This window comes from Sapajus apella, unplaced genomic scaffold (assembly GCF_009761245.1).
Source record: "Sapajus apella isolate SASKATOON/1434 unplaced genomic scaffold, GSC_monkey_1.0 scaffold51, whole genome shotgun sequence".
NCBI classification, from domain to species: domain Eukaryota; kingdom Metazoa; phylum Chordata; class Mammalia; order Primates; family Cebidae; genus Sapajus; species Sapajus apella.
In genome coordinates this window covers 3,971,781-3,986,699 of record NW_022436991.1, presented here as the reverse complement: position 1 = coordinate 3,986,699, position 14,919 = coordinate 3,971,781, and the positions used below count along the sequence as shown (strand labels likewise).

The 14,919-nt window shown below is 50.8% G+C and overlaps 1 protein-coding gene across 3 annotated transcripts in view; it reads right to left on the bottom strand.

The window, feature by feature from the left end:
- The window catches only part of TVP23A (trans-golgi network vesicle protein 23 homolog A), a 55,574-nt gene extending 46,557 nt beyond the window's left edge, over positions 1-9,017 (bottom strand). For 2 of the 3 annotated variants that reach the window (XR_004258171.1, XM_032242799.1), the window contains exons 1-2: positions 8,398-9,016; positions 7,996-8,075 (exon numbers count right to left, since the gene is read on the bottom strand). Coding sequence is in view for 2 of the 3 variants with exons in the window: in XM_032242799.1 (XP_032098690.1) it covers positions 7,996-8,075; positions 8,398-8,406 (89 nt within the window). In the remaining variant the exon portion in view is untranslated. Of the gene's footprint in view, positions 1-7,995; positions 8,076-8,397 lie in introns of all 3 variants that reach the window. The other variant, XM_032242800.1, reaches the window with a different exon arrangement.
- Positions 9,018-14,919: the final 5,902 nt, after the last annotated feature.

Here is a 14,919-nt window from a genome sequence, read left to right as displayed (position 1 = left end):
GGTGGCTCACACCTTTAATCCTAGCACTTCGGAAAGCCACGTCAGAGAATCACTTGAGGTTAGGAGTTTGAGACCCTATCTCTGCAAAAAATAAAACTTAAAAATAATTTAGCAGGGTGTGGTGCTGCATGCTTGTATTTCCAGCTACTGAGGAGGCTGAGAAGGGAGGATTGCTTGAGCTCAGGAGGTTGAGGCTGCAGTGAGCCATGATTACACCACTACATTCCAGCCTGGGCAACAGAGCAAGACCCTATCCCCCCACAACTCCCCAAAAGAAAAAGAAACACTGGCCAAACCCTGCAAACAAACCAGCTGTGACAACTGAAACTAAAATCAGATCTAAGAAATCTGTCTGTGGCAGGAAAAGACTCTCCTGCTTTGTGTGAGAATTCATGGGAGCCCATGACCTTTGGGTTCAGAGGAATTCTATGAAAACAGTACCTTGAAAGCATAACTTCCCATAGGAAGGACCATTTCCAGCTCCAGGGAGAACCGCAGTGGGATGTCCCGTGTCAGCTGAGAACTTGCCTCTGCCTAGCCCAGGATGTGGAAGTCACACTCGTGATCAGAATAACAGGTACCACTTACAAAGCCCACAAGGGGCATCAGGAGCTCTGCCAGGCCCCCTAAACACATTGTTCACCTCATTTAATCCTTTTTACAACCTTACCATACAGCTGCCATCATCCCCATTTACAGAAGAGAAAACTGGGGACCCCAAAGGTACCGTGGTCACTGTTCAAGTTCAAGGTCACTGTGAGTCTAGGGTTAGCATCAGGCCTGAGCTGATGGGGGCCTGCCTGGCAACAACACTGGCCTCCCATAGCATAGAGGCTCCACCAGGACTGATGTATCTGCCAACCACTGCCCCTGCACTGGACGGACTGAGTTGGCCAGCAGGCCTTGGGTCTGGGTAAACAGAGTCATAGAACAGGTTGGTGGGAAACAGAGGCTACAGCTTCTATGATTCAAGGTGACCCATGGCACTTTGGCTCTCGCCTGTGGCAACGACGCATGATCTTTTAGTGATAGAGGAAAAGAAACTATGTGGGTGCATGGGCTAGACCTCCCAATGAGCTGAAGACGCTCTACCTCTGCCTTCCTATAGAGCTGGGGAAACACGTTTTATATGGAAGCCTATTTGCATCTGCCAGCTGGGGTTCCAGAACTGTACTGTGGGCATGCAGTCACTTGGCTACGGAATGGTAGGATCAAGATCCAGGTCTGTCTGACTTAAAGCCCAGGCTCCTCCTGCAGCCCAAGGCAGCTGGAAACCCACAACACTCACTCACAGTTGGTCTGCAACATGGCATGGCTAAAACAGAGTTACCATACGGCCCAGTAATTCCGCTCCCAGGTATGTGCCCAAGAAAACCAAAAATGTGTGCCCCAAAAAAGCACGTACATACAGTAAACATTCATAGCAACATTATTCATAACAGGAAAGCAGAAACAACTCAAATGCCCATCAACCTATGAATGGATAAAATGTGGTGTGTCCACACAATGGATAATTATTTGACCATCAAAAAGAATAAAATTGTTGTAACCAAGCGAACGCGAAATTACCACCGAGACAAAGACTAGGCCAAATTACAGGGTCTTTATGGCCAGCGGCAATGGAGGACTGGCATCTCTCTAACCCATGGCCCCGAAAGGAGGGTGTCAAGACCTTTTATGACCATAAACCACCTCCTGGGTGGGGGTGAGGGTGAGGGGCTTTGGACATTCCGAGGGCCAGGGGACTTTGGACATTCCGATTGTTACTTAAATGGTTCACAGAAGTCAAGATAAGTGTTGGTTTACACATTGTCTGAGTAGGGTGGAAATTACAGACCTTAGTTACTTATTACAAGTCTTAGTTTTTCTTAAAATGCAGAGGCCAAAATGGCATTGGTTTGGACTGCTTGCCTGTCACATCAGGGTTACAGAGAGCAGTTTCAACGGCAAGCCGAGATATGGTCAAGGTATACAGTTTATAGGGCAATTACCATGTCACAAAATAATGATAAATACCAAAACAGGGATGAACCTGGAAAATATGCTAAGTGAAAGAAGCCAGACAAAAAGCCGGATACTGTACAAAACATGTGTCGTCCAGACTGGGCTAAGGGATGCCCAGATCGCATCTGGGTCTGTGAAGGTGTTTCTAGGGGGAAAAATTAGCATTTGAATTGGTAGACTGAGAAAAGAAGATTCACCCTCATACAGTGGCTCATGGCTGTAACCCCAACACTTTGAGAGGCCAAGGTCGGGGGATCACTTGAGCTCAGGAGCTTAAGACCAGCCTGGGCAACATAGCGAGACCCCATCTCTACAAAAAATAGAAAAATTAACCAGGCATGGTGGTACATGCCTGTAGTTCCAGCTACTCAGGAGACTGAGGTAGGAGGATCAACTGAACCTGGGAGGCAGAGGCTGCAGTGAGTTAAAACGACACCATGGCATTCCAGCCTGGGTGACAGAGCAAGATCCTGTCTCAAAAAAAGAAAAGAAAAGAAAAAAGAAGACCCACCCTTCTCAATCTGGATGCGCATTATCCAATCCTTTGAAGGCCTGAATACAACAAAAAAAAGGAAGAGACAATTTCCCCTTCCTGCTTGAGCTGGGATATCCGTCCTTATCTGCTCTCAGATATCATACCTCCTGGTTTTGGGGCCTTTGTACTCAGACCAGGACTTACATGCTGGTCCCTCTGTTCTGGAGCTTTCAGATTCAGCTGGAGACACTGTAGGCTCCCCTAGTTCCCAGGCTAGGGTGGGTTTTACGCCACCAGCGTTCCTGAGCCTGCTGCTTGTGGATGGCAGATCGTGGGACTTCTCAGCCTCCCTAATTGCATGCATGAATCCCTCATAGGAAATCTCTTTCTACATATTTATAGATATCCTATTGGTTTTATTTCTTTGGAGATCCCTGACTAACCCAGATTTCATTTACATCAAATGTCTGAAAAAAACAAAAAGTAGATTAATGGTTCCCTGGGGTTGCGGGAGCAGAAAATGGGTAAGGCTGTTTAATGGGTACAGGATTCCCATTTGGGGCAGTGAAAAACTTCTGGAATTAGATACTGGTGATGGATGTTCAACCTTGTGAATGTACAAAAACCACACTGAATCATACACTTTTAAAGAGTTAATTGGTGGAATGTGAATTATATTTCTTTGTATTTGTTTCTTTTGTTTTTTTGAGACAGGGTCTTGCTCTGTCACCCAGGATAGAGCGCAGTGGCTTGATAATGGCTCACTGCAGCCTCAACCTCCCAGGCTAAAGCAATCTTCCTACCTCAGCCTCCCAAGTGGCTGGGACTACAGGTGTGTGTCACCATGTCTGGTCACTTCTTGTATTTTTTGTAGATATGGGGTTTTGCTATGTTGCCCAGGCTGCTCCCAAACTCCTGGCCTCAACAATCCACCTGCCTCAGCCTCCCAAGGTGCTGGAATTATAGGCATGAGCCATAGGGCCCCACCATGAATTATATTAAACAGACACACACACACACACACACACACACACACACACACACACACACAGCAAAGGAAACAAAAGTGCAAATAGACAAATGGAACTACATTAAACCTAAAATCTTTTGTGCATCAGAAGACACAATCAACAGAAAGAGGGCAGCCTACAGAATAAGAGAAAATATTAATATCCAGAAGAGATAAAGAACTCAACAACAAAAATCCCATAACCTGATTCAGAAATGGGCAAAAGATTTGAATAGATATTTCTCCAAACATGATATACAAATGAACATGTAGCACATGAAAAAATGTTCAGCATCATTACCCACTATGGGAATGCCAACCTAAACCACAATGAAATAACACGGTTATCACACCCACAGGGTGGTTACTATCAAAAACACAGACAATAGCAATGTTGGCAAGGCTGCGGAGACACTGGAACTCTTGTACGCTGTTCGTGAGATTGCAAAATAGCGTAACTGATGTGGAAAACGGTATGGAGGTTCCTCAAAAAATTAAAAATCGAACTACCATAGGATCTAGCAATCCCACTTTTGGGTACGTAGCCAAAATAATTGAAAGCAGAGTCTCAAAGAGATTTGCCTACCCATGTTCATTCCAGTGCTATTCACAACAGCAAGAGGTACAACCCAGGTGGATAAATGGATAAACAAAGCACGGTTTATTCATACCATGGAATTATTATCCAGCCTTAAAAAGGAAGGAAATTCTGGGACATTTTGCAACACAGATAAACAACATCATTACGCTAAGTGAAGAAAGCCAGTCATACAAGGACAAACACTGTATGATTCTACTTTAATGGGGTCCCTAGAGTAGTCAAATCCATACAAACCGAAAGGAGAGTGGCGTTTACCAGGGGCTGGGGGAAGGAGAATTGTTTAACGGTACAGGGTTTCAGTTTTGCAAGATGAATACGTTCTTTTTCACAGCAACGTGACTCTACTTAAACTACTGAACTGTTAATTTAAAATGACTAAGATGGAATTTTATGCTATGAGTTTTTTTTTTAATCACAATTTTTTTTTAAAGTTGAAAAAAAAAGTAGGCCAGGTGCAGTCGCTCATGCCTATAATCCCAGCACTTTGGTAGGTTAAATAAGTCCAGGGCTAGAGCCAGGAATCTGCATTAGGCACACCGAGTATCCTGGGATGGGTGGTTCGCAAACATCCCCACCTGGACGCATGAGCCGCTGCATCCCAGATCTCTAATTGCAGCCCTGATGACCTCTGGAGTTCCTGGCCTCTCCTCCCTGCTGTCCACTGGTACTAGAATGTTCCAACACAGCCTAACAAGGACCACTCTAAACTCAGCATCTTTCCCCCAGAAATGCTTCTTCACCTAAGTCACCAGACTAGCACCTGAGCATCACCCTGATGATCCCTGTGCTCACCCCATATCTTAATCACCAGAAACACAAGCTGATTCTACCTCCCCTGTGCCTCCAGGCCCCTTTTCTCCAGCATGCCTGCCAGTGCACTGGTCTGATCTCCTATCCTCCTTCCACCCCAACAATCCGGCCTCCATCCCGCAATCCCGATCACATCACTGCCCTGAGCAAAATCCTTCCGTGGTGACCAAACTCTAGAACTGCATTGCCCACTGCCACAGCCACATGTGGCTATTTACATGCAAATTCATTAAAAGTAAATAATATCAAAACATCCGTCCCTCAGTCACCCTGGCCACATTTCAGATATTCAACCACCACAGGTGGCTGGTGCCACCATGCTGCACAGCACAAATAAAGGCAGAGCCCTATTCTCATAGAAGGTTCAGTGGACAATGCACCTCCAGAGCTTGGAGGTTGGTTGCTCAGTGTTCCAGGGTCTGGCCTCAACCTCCACTCAGGCCACTCCCCAGCACCTGGGTCTTGAGCCACAGGGAACCACCCTAAACTCATAACCTCACCTCCAAGCCTCCCCATGGTAAATCTACCCTTCCCAGCCTAACTAACTCCCACCCCACCTATGGGTCCCAGCTTAGCTGTTACCTCCTCCTCATGCCTGTAATCCCAGGGCTATGAGAGGTTGACGCAGGAAGAGCACTTAAGGCCGAGAGTTCCAGATCAGCCTGGACAACACAGCAAGACCCCATCTCTACAAAATTAAATTTTTAAAAAATCAGCCGGGCATGGTGGCAACACCTGTAGTCCTAGCTGCTTGGGAGGCTGAGGCAGGAGGATCACTTGAACCCAAAAGATTGAGGTTTCAGTGAGCCATGACTGTACCACTGCACTCTAGCCTCAGCAACAGAGCAAAACCCTATCTCAAAAAAAAGAAAAGAGAACGACGTTCTAATCCCCAGAAACTGTGATGGCTACCTTATGTGGCAAAAGGAGCTTTGCAGATGTAATTTAATTAAGACTTTCTGTGTTTTTTGAGACAGGGTCTCACTCTGTCGCCCAGGCTGGAGTATAGTGGTATGAACTCAGCTCACTGCAGCCTCTGCCACCCAGGTTCAAGCGATTCTCCTTCCTTAGCCTCTCAAGTGGCTGGGATTACAGGTGCGTGCCACTCCACCTGGCTAATTGTTGTATTTTTTGGTAGAGACAGGATTTTGCCATGTTGACTGCAAACTTCTGACCTCAAGTGAACTGCCCGCCTTGGCTTCCCAAAATGCTAGGATGACGGGCATGGGCCACTGCACTCAGCCTATAATTAAGGATCCTGAGATGCAAAGGTTACCCTAGATTAACTGGGTGGAACCTAAATGCCATCACAACAGTCCTTAAAAGAAAGAGGCACAGGGAAACTTCACACACACACACACACACACGCACACGCACACACACGCACGCACACACACGCGCGCGCGCACACACACACACACAGTCACTTGACTACAGAGCAGAGAGAAATCTGAAGATACTGTAACTTTTGTGTAAAAATACAAAAAGTCTTAATTAAATTACATCTGCAAAGCTCCTTTTGCCACATAAGGTAGCCATCACAGTTTCTGGGGATTAGAACGTCGTTCTCTTTTTTTTTTTGAGATAGGGTTTTGCTCTGTTGCTGAGGCTAGAGTGCAGTGGTACAGTCATGGCTCACTGAAACCTCAAACTTTTGGGTTCAAGTGATCTTCCTGCCTCAGCCTCCCAAGCAGCTAGGACTACAGGTGTTGCCACCACGCCCGGCTGATTTTTTAAAAATTTAATTTTGTAGAGATGGGGTCTTGCTGTGTTGTCCAGGCTGATCTGGAACTCTCGGCCTTAAGTGCTCTTCCTGTGTCAACCTCTCATAGCCCTGGGATTACAGGCATGAGGAGGAGGTAACAGCTAAGCTGGGACCCATAGGTGGGGTGGGAGTTAGTTAGGCTGGGAAGGGTAGATTTACCATGGGGAGGCTTGGAGGTGAGGTTATGAGTTTAGGGTGGTTCCCTGTGGCTCATGACCCAGGTGCTGGCCTTAAAGATGAAGAAATAGGCTGCAAGCTACAGAATGCCAGCAGCCACCGAAAGCCAGAAAAGGCAAAGGACGGATTTCCCCCTAGTTCTGACGGGAGTGTGGCCCGGCTGCCACCTTGGTTTCAGCCCAGGAAAACTGACTCTGATTTCTGGCCTCCAGGACTGCAGGAGAATAAACTTCTTCTGTCTTAAGCCAAGATGATAATGGTAATTTCTACTAGCGGCCATGGGAAACTAATACAGTCTGTTCCTTTCTGAGGTTTGTTAGGTTTGAATCAGAGTTTGATTTTAAGAAAAGAGACTTTACAAGGAATGGCATTTAGGTGCCAAGGCCTGCCACATGCCTGCTGGCTCTGACAGCTGGAAGGAGAGTGAGGCTGAGCTGTGGGTGTTTCTAGAAGTGGCTGCCACCTGGGCCATCAGCAACCATGTTCACTAGTCATTTCTAGAAGTGGCTGCTGCCTGGGCTATCCGCAACCATGTTCCCTGGTCATGCCTCATGCCTTGGTCCTGCCAACTTCTGAGATGCTAGGGGGTCTCAGGTAGGTAAGTGGCTTGACCCAGGACAAGTCTGTCTAACTAGACTCAGCGGGGATTAGAATATAACTCCAAGCCCTCTTCCACTTGTCCAGCCCCTTGCCAAGCCTGCTCCCCTCTAGCCTCAGTGGCCTTTCTCTGATCTTCCAACACAGCCCCAGGGCCTTTGCACTTGCTGTTCCCTCAGCTTGGAGCACTCTTCCTCTGGGGTCTCCCATGGCTGGCTGCTGCTCATCATTCAGGTCTCAGCTCAAACGCCACCTCCTCAGAGAGGCCCTCCGTGGCTGCACTAAGGCAAGTGACCTTCCCTAGTTACCTTCTCTTTCATCACAGGTCTGATTTTCTTCTCACATTCAATTATCTCATCAATCTCTTTGTTTGCCTGTTCAATGTGAGCGCCATCCCTTCTTCCTCCCTCCCCCAGTGCAGGCCCCAGGAGGGCAGGGATGCGTCTCCAGCCCTAGGCCTGGCACACAGTAGGTGCTCAATGCATTTTGAATGAATGACTAAATGAATGAATTTGCAGCTGTGGGGGACGCCGGCCCCAAGCTCTACCCCAACACACCTGATCTTGGCTTTCCTAAAGGCCAGCTCCTCCTCGTTCCCAAAGTCCAGGGACACATCCTCCGTATCGTCCACCAGGGCCTGGGGGGACAGCAAGGGCAGGTGGCAGGCCGGGGCACGACGCACACCCCCACCCTACCCGCCCAGGCCACCCGCCCTGTCCCCCAGGGCCTAGACTCCACCAGCACACCGCTGGGCTCCCAAGTGGGCCCTCCGAGCTGGCCCGGCCCCTGGGCTGCGACCGCAGCGGCAAAGCCCTCCCCACCCCTCCCAGCCACCCGGCCTCAAGCAGCCCAGCCCCAGGCCCCGGCGCGTCCCTCCTCCTCTCCGGGCTTCCCCCGCGCGCCCGCAGGCTCCTCCCGTCCCCGCCCCACCTCCAGCCCCAGCATCCCCGCGGCCCTACCTGTTTCATCACCGTCCCAGGAGCCCACCTGGCGCCCAGGCCCGGGGCTCCAGCTCCGCCCGTCGCCGCCGAAAGGCTCAGATGCCGGGTGGGCGGCTGCGGGCGGCGGGCGGCGGACGCGGAGGGTCGGGGCCTGCGCCCCTCGAGGCCGCCTGGGCGCAGGATCCGCGGTGGGGGCGGGGCGGGACGCTCGGGGCCCAGGGCGCAGTCGCGGGCTGGGGAGGGGGCTCAGCCCAGTCAGGACTCGCCCCGGCCAGAAAGCGGCGTCAGGAACAGCTGACGGAGATACTGGGAGGAATGGGAGGAGCGAGGGGGTGCGTGGGCGCCAGGTGTGCCCGGCGCTCGGACGGGGATGGAGTGATCCATAAGGCAGTGAACCACTGTCCGCGGTGGGCAGCCGCATGCAGGACTGTCGGTGTTTCCCAACCGTCTCCGCGCGGAACGCAATTCCTAGGACCCTTGTGAAAAGCAGAGTCTCAGTCCCGGCCCAGGGCATGTGGAAGGCCTGGAGTGGGGCCAGAGAATCTGCCTTCCCCCCGCCACCCCTACACCCAGAAACAGGGCCTCTCTCTGCCAGCCAGGCTGGAGGGCAGAGGTGCCATCATAGCTCACTGTGACCTCAAACTCCTGGGCTCAAGCAATCCTCCCACCTCAGCCTCCCAAATAGCTGGGACCACAGGCTGCCCCACCACACCTGGCTAATTTTTTGTTTTTTTGTAGAGAGGAGGGTCTCATTATGTTGCCCAGGCTGGTCTTGAACACCTGGGTTCAAGCCATCCTGCCTCGGCCTTCCAAAGTGCTGACATTACAGGAGTGAGCCCCCACACCTGGCCTCATCTGCCTTTTAAGGGATGACGCTGCTGCAGCCACAGCTTCAGAACCGCAGTGAGATCTGCATCCATCTCTGTGCCAGGCACTTAATTAAGCACAAAATTATTATTATTAGTAGTAGTAGTATTGACAGTAATAGTAGTGTTTCTTGATCTGAAAGCCTTCCTGGGTATTTCCCAGGAAAGAAAACTTGTCACCTGAGGGTCTTTCCTGGCCCAGAACACGGTGACTCTCCTCTCCTGCGTGCCTACTCCCTGTCCTGATCCCCTACCATGGGCAGAGGGCTAAGCATCAAGATAACAAGGCCACTGGTCCTCTCTTTTCCCTCCCCCACCACTGGTCACCTCCAGAGAAGGCTCCTGGGCCACAAGCCCCTGACACATTTCCCTCACTGTTGGCCTCCATGGGTGGAGACGGAGGCAGGAGCTGCCTCATCTCTGATCCTGGGGCTTGGTTCCAGCCTTTCTGCCCTCCGTCCCCACCCCAGTTCCCTAAGCTGACCCCACAGAGGGGCCTGCCAAGTGTGTGTGGAAGGAGGGTGCTTTCTCCTATGCCGTCTCTCTCGCTCTCTTTTTTTTTTTTTTCTTTTTTGAGATGGAGTTTTCCTCTTGTCGCCCAGATTAGAGTGCAGTGGCGCAATCTCAGCTCACTGTAACCTCCACCTCCCATGTTCCTGCAATTCTCCTGCCTCAAACTCCCAAGTAGCTGGGATTACAGGCGCCTGCCACCACACCTGGCTAATTTTTGTATTTTTAGTAGAGAGGGGGTTTCACCATGTTGGCCAGGCTGGTCTCCAACTCCTGACCTCAGGTGATCCATCTACCTTGGCCTCCCAAAGAGCTGGGATTGCAAGTGTGAGCCACCGCGCCCGACCTCTACTATGCCATCTTCAGGAACCAAGATTTAAATATATATATGCGTGTACACACACACACCAAACTCTGCTGCAACTTGGTGTAAAAGACTCACTGCCTGCGTTATGGACCAATTAAATCAGGCTCTCTGGGGGTGGGTCTCTATACCAGTGCTTTTAAAGCTCTCAGGCTTTGGGCTGCAAGGTGAAGAACCAGTGATTTAAATGAGTGCTTCTGACCCCTTAATCTGCAAATGAATCTCCTGGGGTCTGCTTAGAAGCCGGATGCTGACTCAGGGATCTGGGCAGGGCCTGAGATCCTGCATTCTTTTTTTTTTGATGGAGTCTTACTCTATCACCCAGGCTGGAGTACAAGCTCAACCTTGCCTCAGGGCAACCTCCACCTCCCAGGTTCAAGCGATTCTCCTCCCTCAGCCTCTTGAACAGCTGGGACTACAGACACACACCACCACGCCCAGCTATTTTTTGTATTTTTAGTAGAGGCAGAGTTTCACCATGTTGGCCAGGTCTGTCTTGAACTCCTGACCTCAAGTGATCCCTCTGCCTTGGCCTCCCAAAGGGCTGGGATTACAGGTGTGCCACCACGTCCAGCTGAGATTCTGCATTTCTAGGAGTTCAGGGAGAAGTTGATGCTGTGGTTCCCTGGACCACCCTTTGAATTTTAAAGATCTAAACCACCAGGCCTGGTTTTCTAGAAGGGCCTGTGAACTCTTCCTGCCCAGAAGGGTGAACGGATAAACCCACTCCCAGCTGGGCCCCAGCAGACTGGGAGGGGATATCAGGAAGGAAGGGGGCAGGAGGGCAGCTGGAGAGGAGAAGCCGTTGAAGAACATTTAGGGCTTTTCCTCTGACCCTAAGAATCACCAGCTGTGGCTGTCTGTTGAGTTGGGTCTCCTGGACTCATGGGAAAACCCCCTTGGAATCCCCACTCAGGACCAACTGTCATTCTCAGCCACTGCGTTGGAGATCCCTCCAGAAATATCCACAGTTCCTGCCATCTGGAGGTCGCTCTATAAATACAGGGTCACTTCTCTGCCCCCTGACCTGTCCACATGGGGCAGAGAGCTGAGGATACAGATGCTGAGCCACATGTGAAGCCCTGTAATTCCCTCCTCAGAAGAAAGTACCTCCCTCTACACATGGCCCAGAGAGCCCTCTGTGGGGTCCGCTTCCTGAATCTGTGGGGTGGGCAGAGGGCCTGAGGGTTGCTGAGAGTACTCATCATTGGTTTTCAAACTGGCTGTAGCAGAGACAACTGTTGAAAAGTAGATTTTAGGCCGGGCACAGTGGCTCACACCTGAACTCTCAGCTCTTTAGGAAGCTGAGATGAGTAATCACTTGAAATCAGGAGTTTGAGATCAGCCCAGCCAACATGGCAAAACCCTGTGTCTACTAAAAATGCAAAAATGAGTCGGGCATGGTGTCGCAAGCCTGTCATCCCAGCTACTCGGGAGGCTGAGGCAGGAGAATGGCTTGAACCCGGGAGGCGGAGGTTGTGTAAGCTATGATTGCTCCACTGCACTCCAGCCTGGGTGAGAGGGCAAGACTCAGTCTCAAAAAAAAAAAAAGGTAGATTTTAGGATCCCATTCTAGGTCTTCTGAACCTCCAGGATTGGGGCTTGGAGATATGCCTTAATAAGAGGTGTGGAGAGGGAGCCAGGACTTTGGGAAACACTGACCTTCTCCCCTCCCCAGCCCCCACTGGTCTTGGCCTCTGAAGGCTTTGGGGAGCAGACCTTCAAGAAGCAACCCTATCTCTGATCCCTGCAGCTGGGCTTGGGACCTTGAAGTCAGAAGAACCCCAGGGAAGAAGGTCCAGGCTCAGACAGCTGCTGGCCTCTGGATGACCTTGGAGGTCAACACCTGGAGTCCACAGACTTTGCTGGGCAGATGGCAGGTGGTCTTAGGCAGGCGACTTTACCTCTCTGGCCTCAGTCTCCACATCTGTAAAGTGGGGCCATACTTTCCCCCTACCTGGCAAGAATGATGAAGGACGAGAGAAGACATATCAGATGCCCTTCTCAGATTAGGGGCTCAGGAAACAGCAGCCTTGGTGACAGTAACTTAAGGTCATGAGCAGAGGGGTCTCAGGTCAGAAACCCCCATGGGCCAGCAGCACACAGGACAGGAGCCTTGTGTCAGGGGCCTGTGCTGGGGATATCTGTCTTCCCAGCAGAACAGAGCTGGTCTTTCCTGAGTGGCTCCTGCTGGCCTCACAGTGAGTGCCCCCAGGACAAAGGGCACCTGGACAGAGGAACGCACATGGCCTTTCTCTCCAGTGACCCCAGGAGTCCTGGACCAGCAGCCAGAGTCATGGGTGTGAATTCTGGCAAACGCAGGACAGGGTGGTAGAGCCCAGAGGCTGGAGGAGAATGACCAGGGGAGGGAGGAGACGTCAGTCTGGCAGGACCGTGACAGGCTCTAAGTCATGCAGAGCGTTTGACTCTTTAGCTGTGGGCAAAGGTCAGTTGGCATAGAGGGTCAGTGGGGAGTGGAAGGAGTTTGACTACATCTGGAGTTGGAAAAGGCTCACGTTGCACTCCGTGTCCCCACCAGGCAGGATGGAAGTGGCAACCCCCAGACCTGTCACACCCAAGCCAGCAGCTGCTCATCACCCTCAGCCTGGCATTACCATGGGTGGCGCTTCCTAAGATGCCACTGGCCCCTCAGATCTGCACCCCCCTCCCTGGCATCTGGAGACGATCCTGCCATTTCTCCCCAGGTAGGGTTGCCAGGTGTAGCAAATAAAAATAAGGGAACTCAAACCGGGCATGGTGGCTCATGCCTGTAATTCCAACACTTTGGGGGAGGCCAAGGCAGGTGGATCATTTGAGGTAAAGAGTTCGAGACCAGCCTGGCCAACACAGTGAAACCCTGTCCCTATTAAAAATACAAAAGTTAGTTGGGCATGGTGGTGTGTGCCTGTAATTCCAGCCACTCGGAAGGCGAAGGCAGGAGAATTGCTTGAACCCGGGAGACAGAGGTTGCAGTGAGCCAACATAGTGCCATTGCACTCCAGCCTGGGCGACAGAGTGAGACCCTGTCTCAAAAAAAAAAAAAAAAAAAGGAAAATGAGCTAAATTAGAATTTGAGATAAATTGCTTTTTTGTTGTTGTTGTTCCATGAAATATTTGGGTCATATAAAATGATCACTTGCTTATTTCAAGCTCAGATGTACCTGGGCGGCCTCTATTTTCTGACAGCCCTGTTGTAACCAAACACAGGCTTGGCTGCTGGTCACTTACAAAGCCAGTAACAAGGATGAGATGCAGTGAAAGGAAACTGACTTTCTTCCAGGGCTAGTGGTGGGGAAAAAGCCCAGGCTTGTGCTTCACAGGAACCATTTCAAACTTTAGGCTGGGGAGACGAACTTAAAACGGGCACTTGGAAGGCCGGGGCAGTGGTGGCTCACACACGGAATTTGACCCAGGTCTTCCAGTCTAGCCTGGGCAACATGGCGAGACCCTGTCTCTACAAAAATTAAAAAGTTAGCCAGGCGCAGTGGCACACACCTGTATTCCCAGCTACTCTGGAGGCTGAGGCAGGAAGATCACTTGAGCCCAAGAGGTTAAGGCTGCAGTAAGCTGTGTGCTCCTGGAACTTCTAAGGGAACACATAATTAATACAAGCACATAGCTAGATAAATGTGCCTGGGATAAGGGAGGGAGACAGAGTTTGAAAGTACATTTCAAGGCTGTATTTTAAGACTAAGGAGGGAAAATTGTTTTCTGCAGTTTGCTTTGATGTTACATCTTGAGACTATGGAGAAAAGAGAAAAAGGGAAAAAAGTGTAAAATGGGTTTTGAGGCCCAGCACGGTGGCTCACACCTGTGATCCCAGCACTTTGGGAGGCCAAGGTGGTGGATTGCTTGAGGTCAGGAGTCTGAGACCAGCCTGGCCAACATGGTGAAACCCCGTCTCTACCAAAAATACAAAAATTAGCTGGTCGTGGTGGTGTGTGCCTGTAATCCCAGCTACTTGGGAAGCTGTGGCAGGAGAATGGCTTGAACCTGGGAGGCAGAGGTTGCAGTGAGCTGAAATTGCGTCACTGCACTCCAGCCTGGGTGACAGGGCCAGACAGAAGGAAGGAAGGAGGGAAGGAGGGAGGGAGGGAAGAAAGGAAGGAAGGAGGGAAGGGAAAAGAAAATAAAGAAGAAAAGGAGAAAGGAACCTAGGTAAAATAAAATAAATTTTATCTTTTTTTTCCTTTCTTTTCTTCCTTTTTTTTTTTAAGAGTTGGGGGCCTCACTATGTTGCCCAGGCTGATCTCAAACTACTGGGCTGAAGTGATCCTCCTGCCTCGGCCTCCTGTATAGTTGGGACCATAGGCACATGCCATTTATGCCTAGCTAATTTTATTTTCTGTAGAGACAGGGGAAATTCCAGACCAGGGGACAAAAGGGACAGCCAAGTTTGGATGTGACCTGCCTGGCCTTCCGAGCAACACACCCTCTTGCCAGGGCCATGGAGAAGTCAGCAAACAGGCCAGAGAAGGCCTCTCATCACTCAAGGGCCTGGGCAAAAGGCAGAAGTGTGAGGTCAACAGGGCCTTCTCTGCAGCCAGCTGGGGTAGGGGGCAGTGGCTGGTACCCAATGGGTAGGATGGACCCGGGACCTCTGACTCTTGCCGCAGCAGCCAGAGCTCGGCGGGCTCCTTTCCCAGGTGCAGGGCTGGGGAAATCATGACACCGTTCGTTCCCCCAGCAGCCCGGGGGTCTGAAGTTTGTCCCCAGTAGAGAAAGTGACCTAGCCAAGCCCTGCTTTGACCAAGGGAGCTGCCGACCTTTCCCACTTCTCCCCATACCACTCATCATGCT